The following is a 16676-nucleotide window of genomic DNA, read 5'->3' on the forward strand; positions in this document are numbered from 1 at the left end:
ACAAGAAAGGGTGTTGTGAAGGTACAAATTAGGCTGCTAAATCATCCGTGAGGACGGGGTGAGAAAAGAGAAAAGATGCGTTCAGGATAGCTCGAAATCCTAAGCTACACGTAACCATTTAACATTATTTACTAAATACATTGCCTGGGTGGTCCGGTCTTTGCACAAAAGTTATATCTGTAAATATGTTATAAAGTCTTTCTGAGACATTATAGCTTTATTCGCATTATATGTCCTTATAAAGGGTGATTTGTTGAGCGTTTTTTTTTTTTCATGCAGACCGCAAAGGCATCGTCCGACGTCGGACTGCTCCTCCGGGTACCGCGTCACCATCGCGATGCGACGTTTACATGGATAAATCACCAGTGTTCAACTCCGTCCCGTCTCACATGCTGAGCTCCCAAACCATCTTGGATTATGCCTGAGACCGACCGCTAGCCGCGGCTGTTTTTGTGGGGTTCTACCGAAGAACTCCGTAGCTGCTTACCAAGCCGCCCAGCTCCACACAATTTCACGATGGAAATGGTCTTTCCGACGGGCAAAATGTCCCCAATTTCGGTGACTTTGGCGCTGCTCGCCGTCGTCTCCTGCACTTCTCCGGGTAAGATTATAAGCTTTGTGTACAGGCCGCACCGTTAGCTAATGGTAACTCCTCCTGGCCGTTATCTAGCTTACCTGCTAACCACTAACACGGATTCATCCAGTCTTTACAAGATTTATTTTATAACGCCTATCCTACAATGACTTAATTGGACATATTTTTAATGTTTGTGACAGTCATCATAATGAAAAGTTTCAGTATGACATCAGATTGTCTTTTCTAGTGAGATAATCTTATATAACTGCACAATAATACCGTTGAAAATGCCAATTATATTTAGCTGCTCGTTTTCACGTTATTTTGAAATTATAGTAACACCTTAATTGACTTAGTGGGAATTAATTTGGGGAGAAAAATGCAAAGCTAAAATGCTCACATGTTGGAGTGATTTTCTTGGAAATAATTTGTTTTTATATACATATGGAGAATGTAAGAAATGCATATAAGTTGACTTAAAAAAAAAAACTTTCCTAAGTAGTGAGGCTCCAATCCAGCAAATATTTAATCACTTATTGATGGTAAAAATCTGTTTTTGTTTTCTTACTTTTAGTTTCATGAAATGCATCAAAAAAGAAAACTTCCACTTTTTATTGTGGAATTCTTCCAACTAACTTGTTTTTGATAAAAAAAAATTTATTTGGTAGTTATTTTAGATAGCCTATTGATCTTGTTTTGTTAAAAGACAGTAATTTCTTTCTACTGTCCCCTCATGCTTGCTCAGGTGGTGTACACATTGTTTCCGGGAAAATGACTTGATACAACTGATTGTGTGACCATTTGTAGGGAATATTTTACAATATAATATAGGTATATATTACCTATATTATATTGAGGATAACACTGGAGAGTATTTTTTGGAGGGATTCAAAGCTACGACGATGTTAAATAACCATATGTGCTTTTTCCCTTGTAATGAATTAATAAAGTTTTTATAGATGTGTTTGCATTTTGTAGTTTTAGAAAGCAAATTAAAAGTTCAAATCAAAGCTCAAAGAAAATGTAAGCAATTATTGGCTGTGTAAAAGGCCTGATTGGTGCATTTCTATAGCCTCCAACTACAGCTTTCAGCTGCACCTCTTGTAAACAACCTCAAAACAGAATATTTCTCCCTTTCTATTGGTAGTACTTGCAGCAGATTTTAATGCCTTAATTAAGTTTCATGCCTATAATGTATGAAACAGACATTTTATATCCTTGTATAGGCTACATGATGCAGTTCAGCCACAGTATTTTAGTTTATTAAAATTGTGTGTCAAAGGGGATAATTTTTTGTTGTTGTTGTTGAGGCGAGCAGTTAAAGGTCAACGTCCAAATTTAGACTCACCAGGTTGAAGAAACAAGTTAATGAGTGTCTCAACCTCTGACCTTACAGCTGTTGGAACTGCATGGAAAAACAATAACTCCTGGTTTAATTTCTAGAATGTGACATTATTTCAAGATTTTAGACGCTTTACGTTACATTCCTGTTTTCTCCCAGCGTTACTTGAGTAACATGAAAGTAACTATATAAAGCACTGAGGATCTACGACTGCTGCGACATGCTGGGATTGAATTGTGCCTTAAATTTTGTTTAAGAGATGTCTGGTTGATGTCTTTAAAAGGTCTATAGGATCAATTTTCATTCGCTATTGATAAAGTAATGTGTTGAGTCTAGAGATAATCATGTAGCTTTATGTGGAATTTGATAATTAATGCATGATAAATTAATTGACTGCCACATAAAGTTTTTTATTTAATCATACATTCATTTATACTCAATACTTAGATATTTTTTTTCCATGGAAAATGCCAAAATCTCAATCTTTATTTATTTATTTATTCATAACTTGATAGAAGTATAAAATTACTCGTATGAACAAGGAATGCAAAAGACATATTTTTGTACTACAATAATATCCTTTCTGGTCTTTAAATGATATTTGTCTGACCAAACCTAATCCAGCTACTTTCTAGGGGAGAACAATTTTGAAATTTATTTTTTAAACAGTTTCGTTTGCTGCATTCTAGATAACTTAAGTTACTTAAGCCTGAGTCAGATTTCAGACCCCGCCAAAGGGAAAGTGTTGAATAATGCACTGCAGCTCCTGCTAATAAAAGCAAGAGGGACTGTTGTTTAAAACATTTATTTCTTTTGGTTTTGGAGGCTGAATAAAAAATGAATTCTGTAAAATGCACATCGGAGATCCCCCTCTGTGATTGGAACAAACTGCGTGTTGTGTCATTTCGCCTCATTGCCTCGCTGTTTGCTGTCGTTTGGCAGTCAGCGGGAACGAGGACTGTCTGTGGTACGTGGATAAAAATGGCACCTGGCACAACGGCTTCGACTGTCCTGCCATCTCATCCTGCTGTGGCAACTGCCACCGGCGCTACTGCTGCATGGATCCCTTCAAGATGATCACGGAGAGGGAACAGAAGCGCTGCATGCTGTTCCAGTTCAGGTGGGGACGCCTGCTGCAGCAGGGTTGTAATTTAATTACGTATTAATAATTTAGTCAACACCATGGTCTATTTGTTGTTGTTTGCAGGAACTTTTTTTTTTTTTACTTTTGTAATTCCCTGTAAGGAAGCAGGTATTTATTTTGTTTTGATGTTTTAACAAAAATGACCTTCCCTGAAAGATGTACCATTTTTTTTTCTTGTGTTTGCAGAAAATAAACAGCATCTGCAAAGCAATGACAGTTGTGATACTAATAAAAAAATTATTCCATTAACTCTGAAGCCCTATTTGTATTTAGACAAATGACATTAAACAGCTGCAGTATCTTTTCTTCAGTTCACTGGTGTACAAAGTGCGGCCTGCAGATTTACTTGAAACATTTTACAAGTAAAATTGTGTTGAAAGAGACAAATTTAGGCGGAAAACGACTCAAACAACAAGACTCATGCATTCATATTAATTTTGCAGTAAATCGAACCACAAACATCAAGCAACTTTTACTCACATGCAGGTTTGGGTTATGAAATCAGAACCCAGATCAGTAAAATATGTTTAGTTTGTTTTTGAGGAGATAAAAATAAAAAAACGGTTTCAAGAAATTTTATTTTTGATACATATCGTTTTTTTTATCATTGTAGTAGCCCAGAAGTGCTTTCAAGGTATTTTGGGCCCCACAGCAAATAATTTAGAAATTAAATAATATGATTAATATCTTTTGATGGGTAAATTTTTTACAGACTTCATAATCCATTTTATGAACAATAATTTTGAATTGTTTTTGTTTGTTGTGTTTTATTTTGGATATTTAAGCTGTCTTCCAGTCCCAGTACTTAACATTGTAATAAGTTGTTTTAAAACAGTGTAGTGTTACTGTACAAACTTAGTTTGTTGGTCGTTGAAAAGGCGAACTTGCATTATAACGCCTCTATCAGTGCATTACTTGTAAGTGATCTCAAAACAACGACATTATCATTTATCGCAATAACTTATGGGACAATTTATCTTACAGTAAAATGTACTATTGTGACAGGCCTTTTTGTACGTTCACTACTACAGTCCCATGTGAGGGATTGTGGTAACGCCGGATTGATCCGCTGTGTACCTGAGCGGCTGCAGCACAGCAGCTTTCCTGCTCACTTCTGGAACCGTTCCATCACAACCTGCAGTTTTCATCCTGCTGGGAATCAGATCAGTGAGCGTCGGAGGCTGAGATGAAATGCGGGGCGGTTTACGTCGTTTACTGATCCGTGAAGTCGGGGGCAGTTGTAGGTGACGGCTGTGTGTGTGTGAATGAAGGCGCCTGTCATCTCTCCTTTAATCTCCTCAGACAGGCAGCAGATCAGGAACATCATGAGGACTGGGTGATCAAAGTGAGAAGTGGAGCACTTTGAAACTTAAGCTCCCTGCTGTTTTTCCTCCTTTCTCCTCAGTCCCAGCACTTTAATCGGCATCGCGTCGTCCATTCTGCTGTTCGTGGCCATCATTGCCACCATGGTTTGCTGCTTCATGTGCTCCTGTTGTTACCTCTACCAGAGGAGGCAGCAGAGAGGCAGGACACCATATGATGGTAAGACCTTCAATATTTGCCTCCATGTGAGGAAATTTTATTTAATAACTGGGATTTTTATTTATTTATTTTTTTTCATTTTTGCCCCCCAGTCCAACACATCCCCATGGCCAGCTACCCCGTGGAGCCGATGCACGACGCGTTCGGAAAACCTCTTGGGCCTTCAGAGTATCGACATGCAGGCTACCCTATGGCGCCTCAGTATCCTGGCATGCCTGTTCATTACCCAATGATGCATCCGGGACCTTACCCATCACAATCAATAGATCCGGCATACAGCCAAGGTAAAACGCATCCAAACATTTCTGTCCACAACTTTTAAGTTCTTTTAAATCAAAGGCTTTTAAATTTTGTGTAATTAACGGTGCTCAAAAATGTGAATGTTTTTGGTTCATTGTTTTAGTGGAGATACCATTGTTTGTCAATCCAAACATCCTATATCAAAAATCAATGAGCCAGCATTTGGACAATGGCAAAAGAAATCTAATGTTCTAACTCTTGAAGGCTGCATTTTGCAATTTGTTTATTCAGCTTAGCAAGCAAAAAAAAAAGATCAATCTTTCTGTTGTTTAGCTTAAGCAAGGCTAGCAAAACAGGAGCATCGGATTCTGTGGGAATATTCTTCAGAATGTAAATCAGTAACTCTGAGATGTCCAACATTTTCAAATCTAATTTGACCAGTGAAGAGAAGGGTTGATTGTTCAAAAGAACAGTAAGATTGAGTCTTCTTCAGCCAGTAACAACCCACGCAACAAAGTGTGGTTGACATTGCAGCCTGGTAACATTTGGTGTGATGCATTCACTGATGAGAAAAATATTTTGAAAATGTTTTTGCGTGCTTGACAGCCGGGTCCCTGGTCAATGCGCTGGTCCATTTTCAACATTTGTTGAAAATGGGTTAAATATGTGACATTTTCACAGAGCGTCTTAAAGCCTGTTGCAAAAGCAATGATGAATTAAAAAGAGCTCAATAATTTCCATTCTGATGTTTAACATGTATTGAATAGCAATTTTGTTTATAGAGATATCATAATTTTGTGTGTGTTTTTTTTATTTCTATTTTATTTATTATTTTTACTTGTTTTATTTTGAATATTTAAAATATCTTCCATTTCCAGTGTTAAGTGTCTTCATAAAATTTAAGTTTATTGATTTTTGAGAGGGCAAATAATATGCCATTATCAATATATTACTTGAAAATGGTCTCAGAACAATATTATTGTTTATTGCTAGAATTGCTGAGACAATTTATCAGCCAGCAAAATATATTGTGACATCCCTAAGCATGTTTTTTCCAGAACTCAGCTTCATTGACAAAGTCCTCAACATATAGTCGTAATGACTGTTAGTTCAGCAGCAGTGTCGGGTTCACAAGTTAAAAAGTCTGTGTTCGAAAATGTAATGAAATTGTTTCCGTCTTAAAAAATTGTCTGTTTGATGGCTCAGATTCTAACCTGTGTTCAGGTTTGTCTTCCTTACATGGCGACCTTTCACCTTTTTACTGAGACTGATCTGTCGTTCTTCCCGACTCAAGTCCCTTTCCGTTTTTCTTCAAAGACTAAAAACAACTAAAACTGTCGACTAAGTGCTGTGTTGTTTTTGCTGTTTACTCGTATGATTTTCTTATCTTTTCAGCCCCGCCACCTTACTCTCCACCTCAGTATCCTGGTCGCTGACGGGCTCATCTTCACACAAAAACGCAGCTGAGAGAAATGACTGTTTGGAAAGGAGAAGGCAGCCTAACACACCCATTAAAATAAACCTACAGCTCAACAGGGAGTGGTTTCAATGCGGAGGAGGAAAGGAGGCACTTTAATCTTTACTTTGTTTACTGTTTGTTTGCAGCGTCGTCCTACGTTTCCAAAGTAGTAATGTAAGTCGTATTCGGTTCCGCAACCTGAATTCATATTTCCTTTTGGTGATTTTTTTTTTTTTTTCACACGTCATACAGGTGGAGAATCTGTCGAGAAATTTTGAGTTTTGCTCTATGTGTCACTAGAAGACAGTTCTCCCTGGCTTACAGAAAACCAAAGTTGAACCTGACCTGTGATGCACTCTTTTAAGTGTTGAAGGGAAAAAAATGTGTAACTTTTCTCATGTTTGTTAAATTTAAAGAAACTGCTGTGATTCTGCTTAACAAGTGTTTTATCCAGATCCTGAAGTTTAGCATCTTTCCATTTGTGTTTATGTCTCACTGCACCTGAGGCTGAGGTACAAAAAAAAAAAAAAAAGCAAATGAGATGCATGTTTTGATTATAAATTTTATTTGAAAAAAAAAAAAAAATTCTTTCACCTGTTAGTTCAAACTCAACCTGATCTGTTTTGATATACGAGTCGTGCAAATATTTCTGGACATGTTATAAGTGATGCCATCTTAGCATCATTGTGCTTCCTCGGTTAGGATTAGCTTTCCTCCTCAGCTGTTTTTTTTTTAATGGTTTAAAATAAACTTTAATATTAGACACACTGCCAGGCAAGAAAACTGCAAATGTTGCATTTTTATTTCCTGTAAATTATGTAGTTACGGGAGTTCTACTGCTTGATTTAAACAGTCTACACTTCACGTTAATAAAACATGAAGAAGAAAAAGAGAGAATATTCTTTACATATTTTGTAAAACTGTTCCTTGGTTTAATATTGTAACAAGTTGTTTTAAAACAGTGTAGTGTTGTAACAGAGGACTCTTGTTGAGTGTCTGTCATTACTGAGGTTACCTCTTACTGTGAATGACTCCGTTCCATCTGGACTCGACTACAGAACCAAAATAAAGTTCTTCCAAGTAGAGATGCATCGATCAGGCTTTTTCTGCGCAGAACTGATCTCTGCTTTTCTTTGAGGTCTAACCTGCTGATTTCAAATTTTATTGGGTTCCTTTTGTTTTGTAAGGACTACAATACATAATTTGAAAATAGATGTACTGCAGGTTTCTTGATAGAATTAGAACTTTAGAATTCGTCATAAAATGAAGGAGGTGAGATTATGTCTGTCCATGCCTTTAACATGGTAGGAGATCTTTGTTCTAGTGAATATGTGATCCACTACCTCCAATCAGAGTCCATTAAAGGAAATCTGATCGACTGATTGGTGCATTTATACTTGAAAGGGATATCTTGGTATTTTTGGAAATCCTGTTCATGTGCTTGTAATATTTTAATTCTTCCCAAGTTCAAATTCGAAGATTTATTTAAAAACTCTTTAGTAATAGAAACAAATGAGACCCCGAAATTATCTGAGGGAAAGTAAAATTTAAGAAGTTTAGGAAATTATCTAAAAAATATTCAATTCAAAGTTGGGTTTTACACACAAAAACTGGCTTTTTTTTTTGCTATATATTCTATTTTATTGTGTAGTGATGAATTCAACAAAACTGAAAATAGGATGATGGCTAACTGCTGCTAAGTAGTAACACATGACAATTTAAATTTTATTTCTATCACGAAGCAGAGATATAATTGAGACACGGATACATTTACTGCAGCTGTTTTGCAGAATTATGAAAAGCTGAGAGGAAAACAGGCCAATGACGTCGACTCATCTCTTGCAATTACATGTTAATTAAATCAACAGCAAAGGATATGCAATACTTTGAGTTAATAAATACGTTTTTCCTCCTAAAATGATTTGACTTCTCACGTCTGGATTTAACAAGAGATTTACTAAAATGCCAAGCTGTTCATTAGTTATGTTCAGACTTTTTAACGTTAAGCTTCCCGTTTCCCCTGCAGATGACTCCCTGGCTACATTTAGTTAGATTTGTAGTAAATGCATTTAGAAAACACTGCTGATCAAATTAGATGACCGTCTGAGATTTATTCTGTATCTTATCTCAGTGTTGATCTTCTCTGTGAACTGGAGAAAAACCCATCGGTACTCTTTTTAGTGTGAATTACCAACTCCTGTGTCCAACTGTACAGATTTGTTGAAACTTGAGAACACTGGGATTTTCTCTGTTCCTTTCATAAGTGGTTTAATAAAAGTTTTGCTCAATAATGTTAATGTTTGTTTCTGCTTCTAAACCAACTCCATGAGTGTGTTTTAATGAAACTGATATGTAGATGGAGAAATGACATGTCTATGGCATTTGTCTCTTGCCATGGTATGGACAGTATGACACTGTAACATAAATGAAATGAAAAGAAATTATTTCTATTAATAAAAACTTTAACTTTGGATTGTAAAACATGACAGTGTGTTGTGGCATTTTGTTGGCTGAACTTGCTTTTATACGAGACCTGAAAACAGGATTATTGTGTAATGACACACGATTGGCCAGTAGGTGTCCATGTTGCCCTCCAGTCAAACAAGATGGCCAATTCTGAGCATATAACTCCTATAAATACACACCTGCTTTAAATCTCTGGAGCCCCTTGATTTTGAATACAATTTTAATTGTTTTAATGCCAGTTTATGGACAGAAGTCGCTGAAAAGCGTATGCTCAGTTTAATTTTTGGGAATAAAGTTAAAATAAAGTCAATAAAGTTAAAAGGTTGAGAACCAATCCTAAAGTTTGATGTTGCTGGAATAAAAACATACATTACATTACATACATACACATCCAGTATCGGTTTTAGAAAAATGGACCAAATGAAACTATGAAATTAATGTTAAAATCAACTTAAATATACAGTGACTGTTCTGCTGTGTAAACAGAAAGTGTGTAATAGGAAGTCTGAGAGTCTGCTCTGTAAACTCCAGCCCTTCCCATTACCTTTAAAGGAGAGTGTACCCTGAACTAAATATGGACATGCACTTTAACTGGATTTCGAAGAATGTCCCAGCCTCACAGTCTGCATTGATGATGGGAGCCTCTTGCAGTCCATCACTGGTACCCCTCACTGCAGCACTGTGAGTGCAGGATTGATGCCTTTGCTGGCTTTTTGGTAATCAGGATTCCAGCAGGACACATTGGGATATAGTAGAAGAGCACCATCCTGACTGAAGATAAAAGGATTTACCCTCTGGTGCATTAACTTATTCTGGAGAACTCCAGCCCAAAGATGTCCAGGCGAAAAGTGAGGGGACTGACCCGGACAGGTCGGCAGGTCAGTGAGGACCCAGATCTGGACAACCTGCTGTCCACTCTCTCCCCTGAGGAGATGGAGGAGCTGGACAAGGACCTGATGAGTGTTCCAGACATCAGACCAGAAGACGGGAAGATCATCGTCACCCAGGGGGAAAGCCACCCAGCTCTGAGCAATAACGTCCAGGACTCGGCGAGACGAAGCGACCCCAGAGGGAGGCTCGGTCAGAGAGAGCAGTCATTTGAGGTAGGAGGGAAGTGAAAACTTTCAAATGCTCCAACGTGAATTTAGATTTAAATTTCAAGGTAGATTGGTTTCATTTAAGCAATGTTTACAGTAAGATGGTGCTCCAGTGGTCACTAATCTTGAGGCAGCTGGGCCTTGTGTGTCCTGAGTCCATCAACTCAAAAATAGTGATCTCCCCAAGGTGACCTGTGTGCCAGGAAAAACTGTTTCCTCCTCTGAGGCTCGTTTGCATCCACACCGTGCTCCTTTATCATAACCATGACCAAAAGAGCAGACCCTGAGAAAGTACTTTTCCTGACAGCTACAGAAGGTTGAGGAGCAGCATTACTGTCAGTCTGTGTATTTAGAGAAGAAGCTTTCCAGTCTGTGACACTGTGGAGCTTCCTAATCCCAGCCTGATGGAATTCCTCGCTTGATTGCTCCTACGCTCGCTGCCTTTTAAGGACACGTCTGCCAGGGCCGCGGCCGCACGCAGCAAAGCAGTTGGAGGCTCACAAATCAAACACTTAGCAAGCTACTCGCTTCAAACATGTTCCTGCACTGTAAAAAAATTGCTTCCCTGTTCTTTTGCTGAGTTGAAACACATCCCCATGGGTTTGAAGGAGTGTGTGGATGGAGAGCAGCTTTAAAAGCGATCCACAACTGACCATCTTGCAAAGTGTGTGCACTGAGTGGGAAACAGTGCCTGACAAATGTATACTCCATGAACCTTTTTGCATTTTGTTGCATTTCAACCAAATACTTCAGAGTTTTTATTGGGATTGTATGTGAAGAATCAACACAAGGTGGTGCATAATTGTGATAAACCACTGGTTTTATGTTTAGGGTCATTGAAAGGAAAATCCCCAGTTTCAAATCCTCAGTTTCTTCCATTTTTCCTGTGTATTTACCATCATCATCCATCTTCCCAACAACTCTTATCAGATTCTCTGACCCAGTTGAGAAAAGTGACGCTGCCACCACCATGCTTCAATATGCAGGGTGAGGTTACCTCCAAATTAGTGGTGCATCAATAAATCAGACTTGATTTCCTTCATTTTGGGAGATTGGTGATCGGCCGATACTTACATGTGAAGCCTGTCTTATCCACCGATCTTATCTTCCTTGGCAAAGGTCTAAAAATCAACCATTGTCCTCTTTTGCTCTCCCTTGAGAGAGGGTTGACAGACAAACCCACCAACCAGGTCATGTCTGCACATTTGCAGTTAACAATAATCACCTCACTGCTACCAATTCAGTGACTTTCTTGCTACATTTAGCAACATTTCAAAATTAGTATCAGCGAATGATTCGGCAGGTTTAGGCTTTTTATAGATCGGTAATTGGTGATCGGCCAGAAAACTGCAATCAGTGCATCCTTACTCTAAATACATTGTTTTGCATCTAGGTACTTTATGTGAGGAGTCGAGAAATTGGAAGAGCAGGTGAAGCAGAGCATTTCCTTCCAAATGTACGTTGTGTGTTCCCCACCTGACTTGTAGACTATCCTGTATTAGTTGTACTGTAGGTCTCAAGTTCTTTATATTTTTTTAGATAACATGATAAAATATCCCATGCTTGAGCTATTGTTTCTCCATACTCTGATACCCCTAAGCTAATTCCACTTCAATCTTAAGACATGACCTAATTGATAAGTGGTGCTAATTTGTGTCAAATAATTGTATAAATTCATGTGTTCTCTGAATGTCTCAAAGGTTTCTCGAAGAACAAACATCACCAAACATCATCATTAAGAATAAGGGACATATCTGTCAAGAAAAGTTGTGAAATGGAAAAGAAAAATGGGCAAAAACTGTAAAGTTGCAAAGATATCAACATCCACTTAAACTGACGCTCAGGCCATGACCTGAGAAGCAGCCAAGAGGCTGGCAGTAACTCTGACTGCAGAGACACACTATTCTATTAATAATAATAATAATTCTACTTTATGTGACAAAGTTACTGTTTGAAGGACGGTTTAAGAAATCCTGTTTGCATTTACCCAGATCTCAGGGGTAAATGCAAGAAATCAGAAGAGGTCCATCTGGATTAGACCATAATTTAACTTTCTGCCATACCGTGTGTGGAGAAAAACTGACCAGATACAGAAACCTGAACACACCGTCACCATGGTGACAAAAGGTGGCGTTAGCATTATGTTATGAGTGTTCTTTCCTTCTGCAAGGAAGATGATAGGAGCTAAATACAAGACAGTTCTATAAGAAAACCTGATACGTTCTTCAAAAAGTATTGGCTCAATGCATATTCATGCTACTTGTTCCAGACTTTTATTTGTTTAAATTAATTTACTAGGAACTGCAAATGCAACCTCAAACTCTAAATCAGTGACATATTTATGGAATTATTTCCTTTGCACTCTCTGTTCATCCTTCTGCAGGGGGAACCAAAGAAAGAGAGCCGGAAGCAGGAATACCTGAGGAAGATGGGCCTCAGCCAGGAGGGCGACGATGATACGAAAGTAGGAGTACGAAGACAGTCTAGTGTGACGACTGACAGAGATGCCAAGATGGAGGACAGAAACAGCAAAGGATCTGAAAGTGTGAAGGAAGAGCAAAGCTGGCGTTCGAATAGATACAGCAGGAAGGTCGAAAGTGATGCAAAGGAGGATCTGAATGAGAAAGAGAAATGTGAGGATTACAGGTCAAAAGACAGGAGGGAAAACAGAGAAAGCACAGGAAGCAAGACCAAGGAGATGATCTCCAAATTACAAGAAAAAAAAGATGAGAACAAAGAGAAGGAAAAGAGAGAGGATTGCAGGAAAAGAGATGATAGTAAAACCAAAGACATCATCTCAAGGCTGCGTGAAAAGAGCGAGAAGGAAGTGGGAAAGGAAAGGGAACGAAAATCCGAGAACATCCGGACACAGGGGCTTGTCTCCAAAATGGTTGAGAAACAGGCCAAAGCACCCGAGAGCCAACCCCAAGAGTCTAAAACAGCAGAAGACAAAAGCAAGCCTGAAGCCAACAAGCTAGCCGACAAATCTGAGGAGCAGGTGAAACAGAACAAGGCAGAAATCAGAACAGACAGGGAAGAGCTGGTTAACCACAGTGACCACGTGAAAGAAAAATACAGAAAGATCAGCACTGATATGAAAGCCGAGGAGAAAAAAGAAAAAGATGACACTAAAGAAAGTCTTATTAACGCAGAGGAAAAACCAAAACTTGGAAACTGTGTGGCCAAAAACAGCCCAAGCAGTAAGACCAAGCAAGAGGAAGAGGAAGATGAAGACTCAAGCATGTTCGATGAGCTGATGGAGCAAGTCTGCAGCAACGACCCCTCCCTCACTGAACTCAACGTCAACAACTCAGAGGTCATCAAGGCAAAAACACTCATCGAGTTTGCACAGGGCTTGCACAGCAACACCCACGTGAAGACGTTTGCGTTGGCCAACTGTCGAGCAGACGACCACGTGGCTTACGCCATCGCCGCCATGCTGCGTAGCAACAAGGCCATCACCAGCATCAACCTGGACTCCAACCATCTCACCGGCAAGGGCATCCTATCTCTGATCCAGTCGCTGCAGTACAACGCCACGCTGACGGAGCTTCGATTTCAGAACCAGCGCCACATATGCGGCGGGAAGACTGAGATGGAGATGATCAAGATCCTGAAGGACAACACCACACTGCTCAAACTGGGCTACCACTTTGAGTTGGCGGGGCCGAGGATGACCACCACCAACATCCTGAGTCGCAACATGGACAGACAGAGACAGAGGCGCCTGCAGGAGCAGAAGCAGGCCCAGGCCAACGGTGAGAAAAAAGGGACCCTAGAGGTACCCAAAACAGGAGGTGGAGGGTCTTTGAAGAGTTCGCCAAAGTCTTCCCCAAAACCCTCTCCGATTCCTTCGCCCATGCCTTCCCCTAAGCTGACTCTGAAAAAACGAGCTGGAGGTTCTGCTCCTCCACCACCTCCTCCTCCTCCAGGTGGTGGACCGCCTCCTCCTCCACCTCCCATGATGGATGGAGACCGCTCCTCTGGTGGCAAGAACTCAAGGGACCAACTGCTAGCCTCGATCAGAGGAAGCAACATCAAGCAGCTAAAGAAGGTAGGAGCAGTATGACGTATTTATAGATAGATCAGCTCAATCAGATAGACTCACATCTTATTCTCCCCACAGGTGCCAGTACCAAAATGGCTGCAGTAACACTTCCTGACGGAAAATTCAGCGGACATAAAGAAAGGGAGAACACACATCTCACCAGAGGAGATAAACGTCCTTGATGAGGAACAGTGCATCAGGAAGGAGGGGGAAATGTGAGCATTTTTGCCCTCTTTGAGATTTCTCCCCCCAAACACTGGACCAAAGGGACTCTATGGAGAACAAGTGATGCAGGTCTCTTCAGAGAGTGCCATGAAATGTTGCCTCTTCAGTTCATATTGATGCTTTTTTTTTTGCACTATATAATATGAAACTGATCATATAACATGTTGGTGTGTGCAGTGGATATCACAGGTTTACACAGCCTTGTTAAAATTGTATCTTTTTTGTGGAAAAATAAGAAAACAATGAGAAATCATTTCATATTGTTTCCCACTTTTACTGTGACATAACCTTTACAAATAAAATGAAAACAAACTTTGGACAGAATATGGATCACGTTTATAGATGTCTAGCAAATGCACTCCCTACGGTAACATGTCACATTTAAGGTAGTAAATATTTTGAACTGATCCATCATGGTCTCTTTCTTAAAAATAAATCCAGCGTATTTTAAGAGGGCTGTGTAAACCTCTATTTGGTCCTCTGTATATGAGTTAAGTTGAGTGAGGTGGGAGCATGGGATGTGTTTAGTTTCAAATAACTATAAATGTATTACTTAAACAAAAGTTTATCACTGATGTACTGAACATTAATTTGACCCCTTATTTATTAGTGGAGGACCCACAGCTGTAGGTGTGTTCAACTGGGTGGAAATATCAGGGAATTAACAAACACAGAACCAAACTTCAGCAAATATGAGTACCGAAACCAAACCAAACCAAACAAAACAAGATCATGAACACCTTTTTACTTTATGTGTCGTCTTTTTTTATTAAACATCTCAGACAGTCCAGAGAAATCCTGAAACATAACGAGGGATTTTTGCAATGGAGATAATTACGTATTGCCATTTATCAGACAGAGTGAATGGTCCTATAGTGTCTGACATATTTTATAGAGAATCATTCTAGCCTGGCTGTTTTGTTATCCTACTTAACTTTCTTTTAATACTGCTTCATGTCTTAACCTTTTACTGGTTTAAACTTTAATCTAAATATCAGCCTAAGCAGAACTTGACACTATGTGGTGAGCTAAAATCAGAGCTATCTGAAGATAAACACACGCGTCTCTTTACACATGTGTCTCTGACAGAGCCTGTATGCCTTTATTAAAAAGATTCTGGTATGTTTGTGAGTGTCAAATCATGTCTGCCTGATGTATGAAATAAATATGAATGAATTTTGTGTTAAGTCTTTGATACATTTGAGCTGTTTTTTTTAGTCTGCATGAATCCATATTGCAAAACCGTCACAACAGGAGCAGACTTTGATGCTACATTAAATTAGGAGACAGAGCAACTCAAATTAGTGCTAGATTGATAAGTCAAATTACTTTTTTTCATAAAGGAAAAAAAGCATGGCATTTCTTTATATTCAAACATCTAAGTGAATATGTTTGAGAGTCCATTGTATCTTTGGGGAACTGGAGACTACAGTTTGAACACATTCTAAGTTGGATTTGTTAGAAAAATAGTTGAATATCACATTTTAAGTCTTCCCACACATTCTCAATTGGATTTGGGCCTGGACTTTGAATAGACCATTATAACACATGTTTATCTCAGCCATTCCATTGTAACTGGCTTTATGAGCTACTGTTGTTATTCTGAAGTCATATGGATCCTCTGAAATGTTTCCTTCCAGGATTGACCAGTATTTAGCTCAAACCATGTTCTCATCAACACTGTATGATGGCCACCTTGTTCCACATATTCATTGTTTGGAGACCAGTTTTTTTTCCACAAGTGTGAAATGCAGAGCTACGACCTTGAGGGTGATAGCATAAATGTTATCGCTGTGTACTTAAAATGACTTCACAACTCTTTAAATTTATTGAATTGTTTTAAAAGCTGGTAGCAGAACAAAATCAATCTCTTTCCCCCCCTCTTTAAATAAAGCAAACACACAGTCTGCAGTACTGGTCTTTAAAAAATATTTACAACGTGTCTGTAACACTTCAGATCATCTGTAAATTGCCAAACACTAATACATGACATTTGCTCCTTATCTTGCTGATTGTACCTGTCATGCAAACAGCATGAATTATTTTCTATCTGAATTGTCTGAAATGGTGACCGTCATCCGGAGGGCTTGGAGGAGACGAGGGGAACAGCAGCAACAACAGCTCAGTTTATCTCTCCAAACCCTGCCTCAGCCTCTGTATCCACGAATTGACCGTATTTGGTCATTTCTCAATGAGGGCTCGCTCCTTAGAGTCATTCCTTTCCCCCTTTCTAATAGTGGGCACCAGGCCAGCTGTGTGTCTGGGCTGTGGCTGCTCCTCTGACCAGCAACGCTCATATCGGATGGAGAAAAAAAGGGGAAGGAATGAAAATGTTGAGCTTACTGACTCAGAGCCAGCAGAGGGGGTTCCAGAAAATATAGTCGTCATTTAAAAGGGGTGGAAAAATCTTAGCTATAACCACAATGCTATATAGATGTAACTAATTGAGGTTCGACTTTGCAAATCACATTTATGCTTTGTGAAACACTTGAAAATTTATATGAACAATAAACAAATTGCTGATTATGTGTAAAAT

The 16676-nt window shown here is 39.1% G+C and overlaps 2 protein-coding genes across 2 annotated transcripts; both read left to right on the top strand.

The window, feature by feature from the left end:
* Positions 1 to 38: 38 nt before the first annotated feature.
* Positions 39 to 8787, top strand: shisa4 (shisa family member 4). The gene is made up of 5 exons (XM_014967198.2): positions 39 to 601; positions 2862 to 3039; positions 4469 to 4605; positions 4698 to 4889; positions 6241 to 8787. The coding sequence occupies exons 1-5, from the start codon at positions 517 to 519 to the stop codon at positions 6279 to 6281; spliced, it is 633 nt and encodes a 210-aa protein (XP_014822684.2). The 5' UTR covers positions 39 to 516; the 3' UTR covers positions 6282 to 8787.
* Positions 8788 to 9378: 591 nt separating this feature from the next.
* Positions 9379 to 15327, top strand: lmod1b (leiomodin 1b (smooth muscle)). Its single transcript, XM_014967194.2, has 3 exons — positions 9379 to 9873; positions 12251 to 13921; positions 13994 to 15327. Exons 1-3 carry the CDS (start codon positions 9604 to 9606, stop codon positions 14018 to 14020), a joined length of 1968 nt encoding a protein of 655 aa, XP_014822680.1. The 5' UTR covers positions 9379 to 9603; the 3' UTR covers positions 14021 to 15327.
* Positions 15328 to 16676: the final 1349 nt, after the last annotated feature.

This window comes from Poecilia mexicana, unplaced genomic scaffold, assembly GCF_051168715.1.
Source record: "Poecilia mexicana isolate PSO_F unplaced genomic scaffold, ASM5116871v1 scaffold_5, whole genome shotgun sequence".
Classification (NCBI taxonomy): Eukaryota; Metazoa; Chordata; class Actinopteri; order Cyprinodontiformes; family Poeciliidae; genus Poecilia; species Poecilia mexicana.

Bases quoted from the DNA above. Each gene is read 5' to 3' on its own strand.
- shisa4 (XM_014967198.2), top strand. From the start codon at position 517: ATGGAAATGGTCTTTCCGACGGGCAAAATGTCCCCAATTTCGGTGACT. The intron at 602-2,861 runs GTAAGATTATAA...GTCGTTTGGCAG, and splicing joins CGTCTCCTGCACTTCTCCGG to TCAGCGGGAACGAGGACTGT. The intron at 4,606-4,697 runs GTAAGACCTTCA...TTTGCCCCCCAG, and splicing joins AGGCAGGACACCATATGATG to TCCAACACATCCCCATGGCC.
- lmod1b (XM_014967194.2), top strand. From the start codon at position 9,604: ATGTCCAGGCGAAAAGTGAGGGGACTGACCCGGACAGGTCGGCAGGTC. The intron at 9,874-12,250 runs GTAGGAGGGAAG...ATCCTTCTGCAG, and splicing joins AGAGAGAGCAGTCATTTGAG to GGGGAACCAAAGAAAGAGAG. The intron at 13,922-13,993 runs GTAGGAGCAGTA...TTCTCCCCACAG, and splicing joins ACATCAAGCAGCTAAAGAAG to GTGCCAGTACCAAAATGGCT.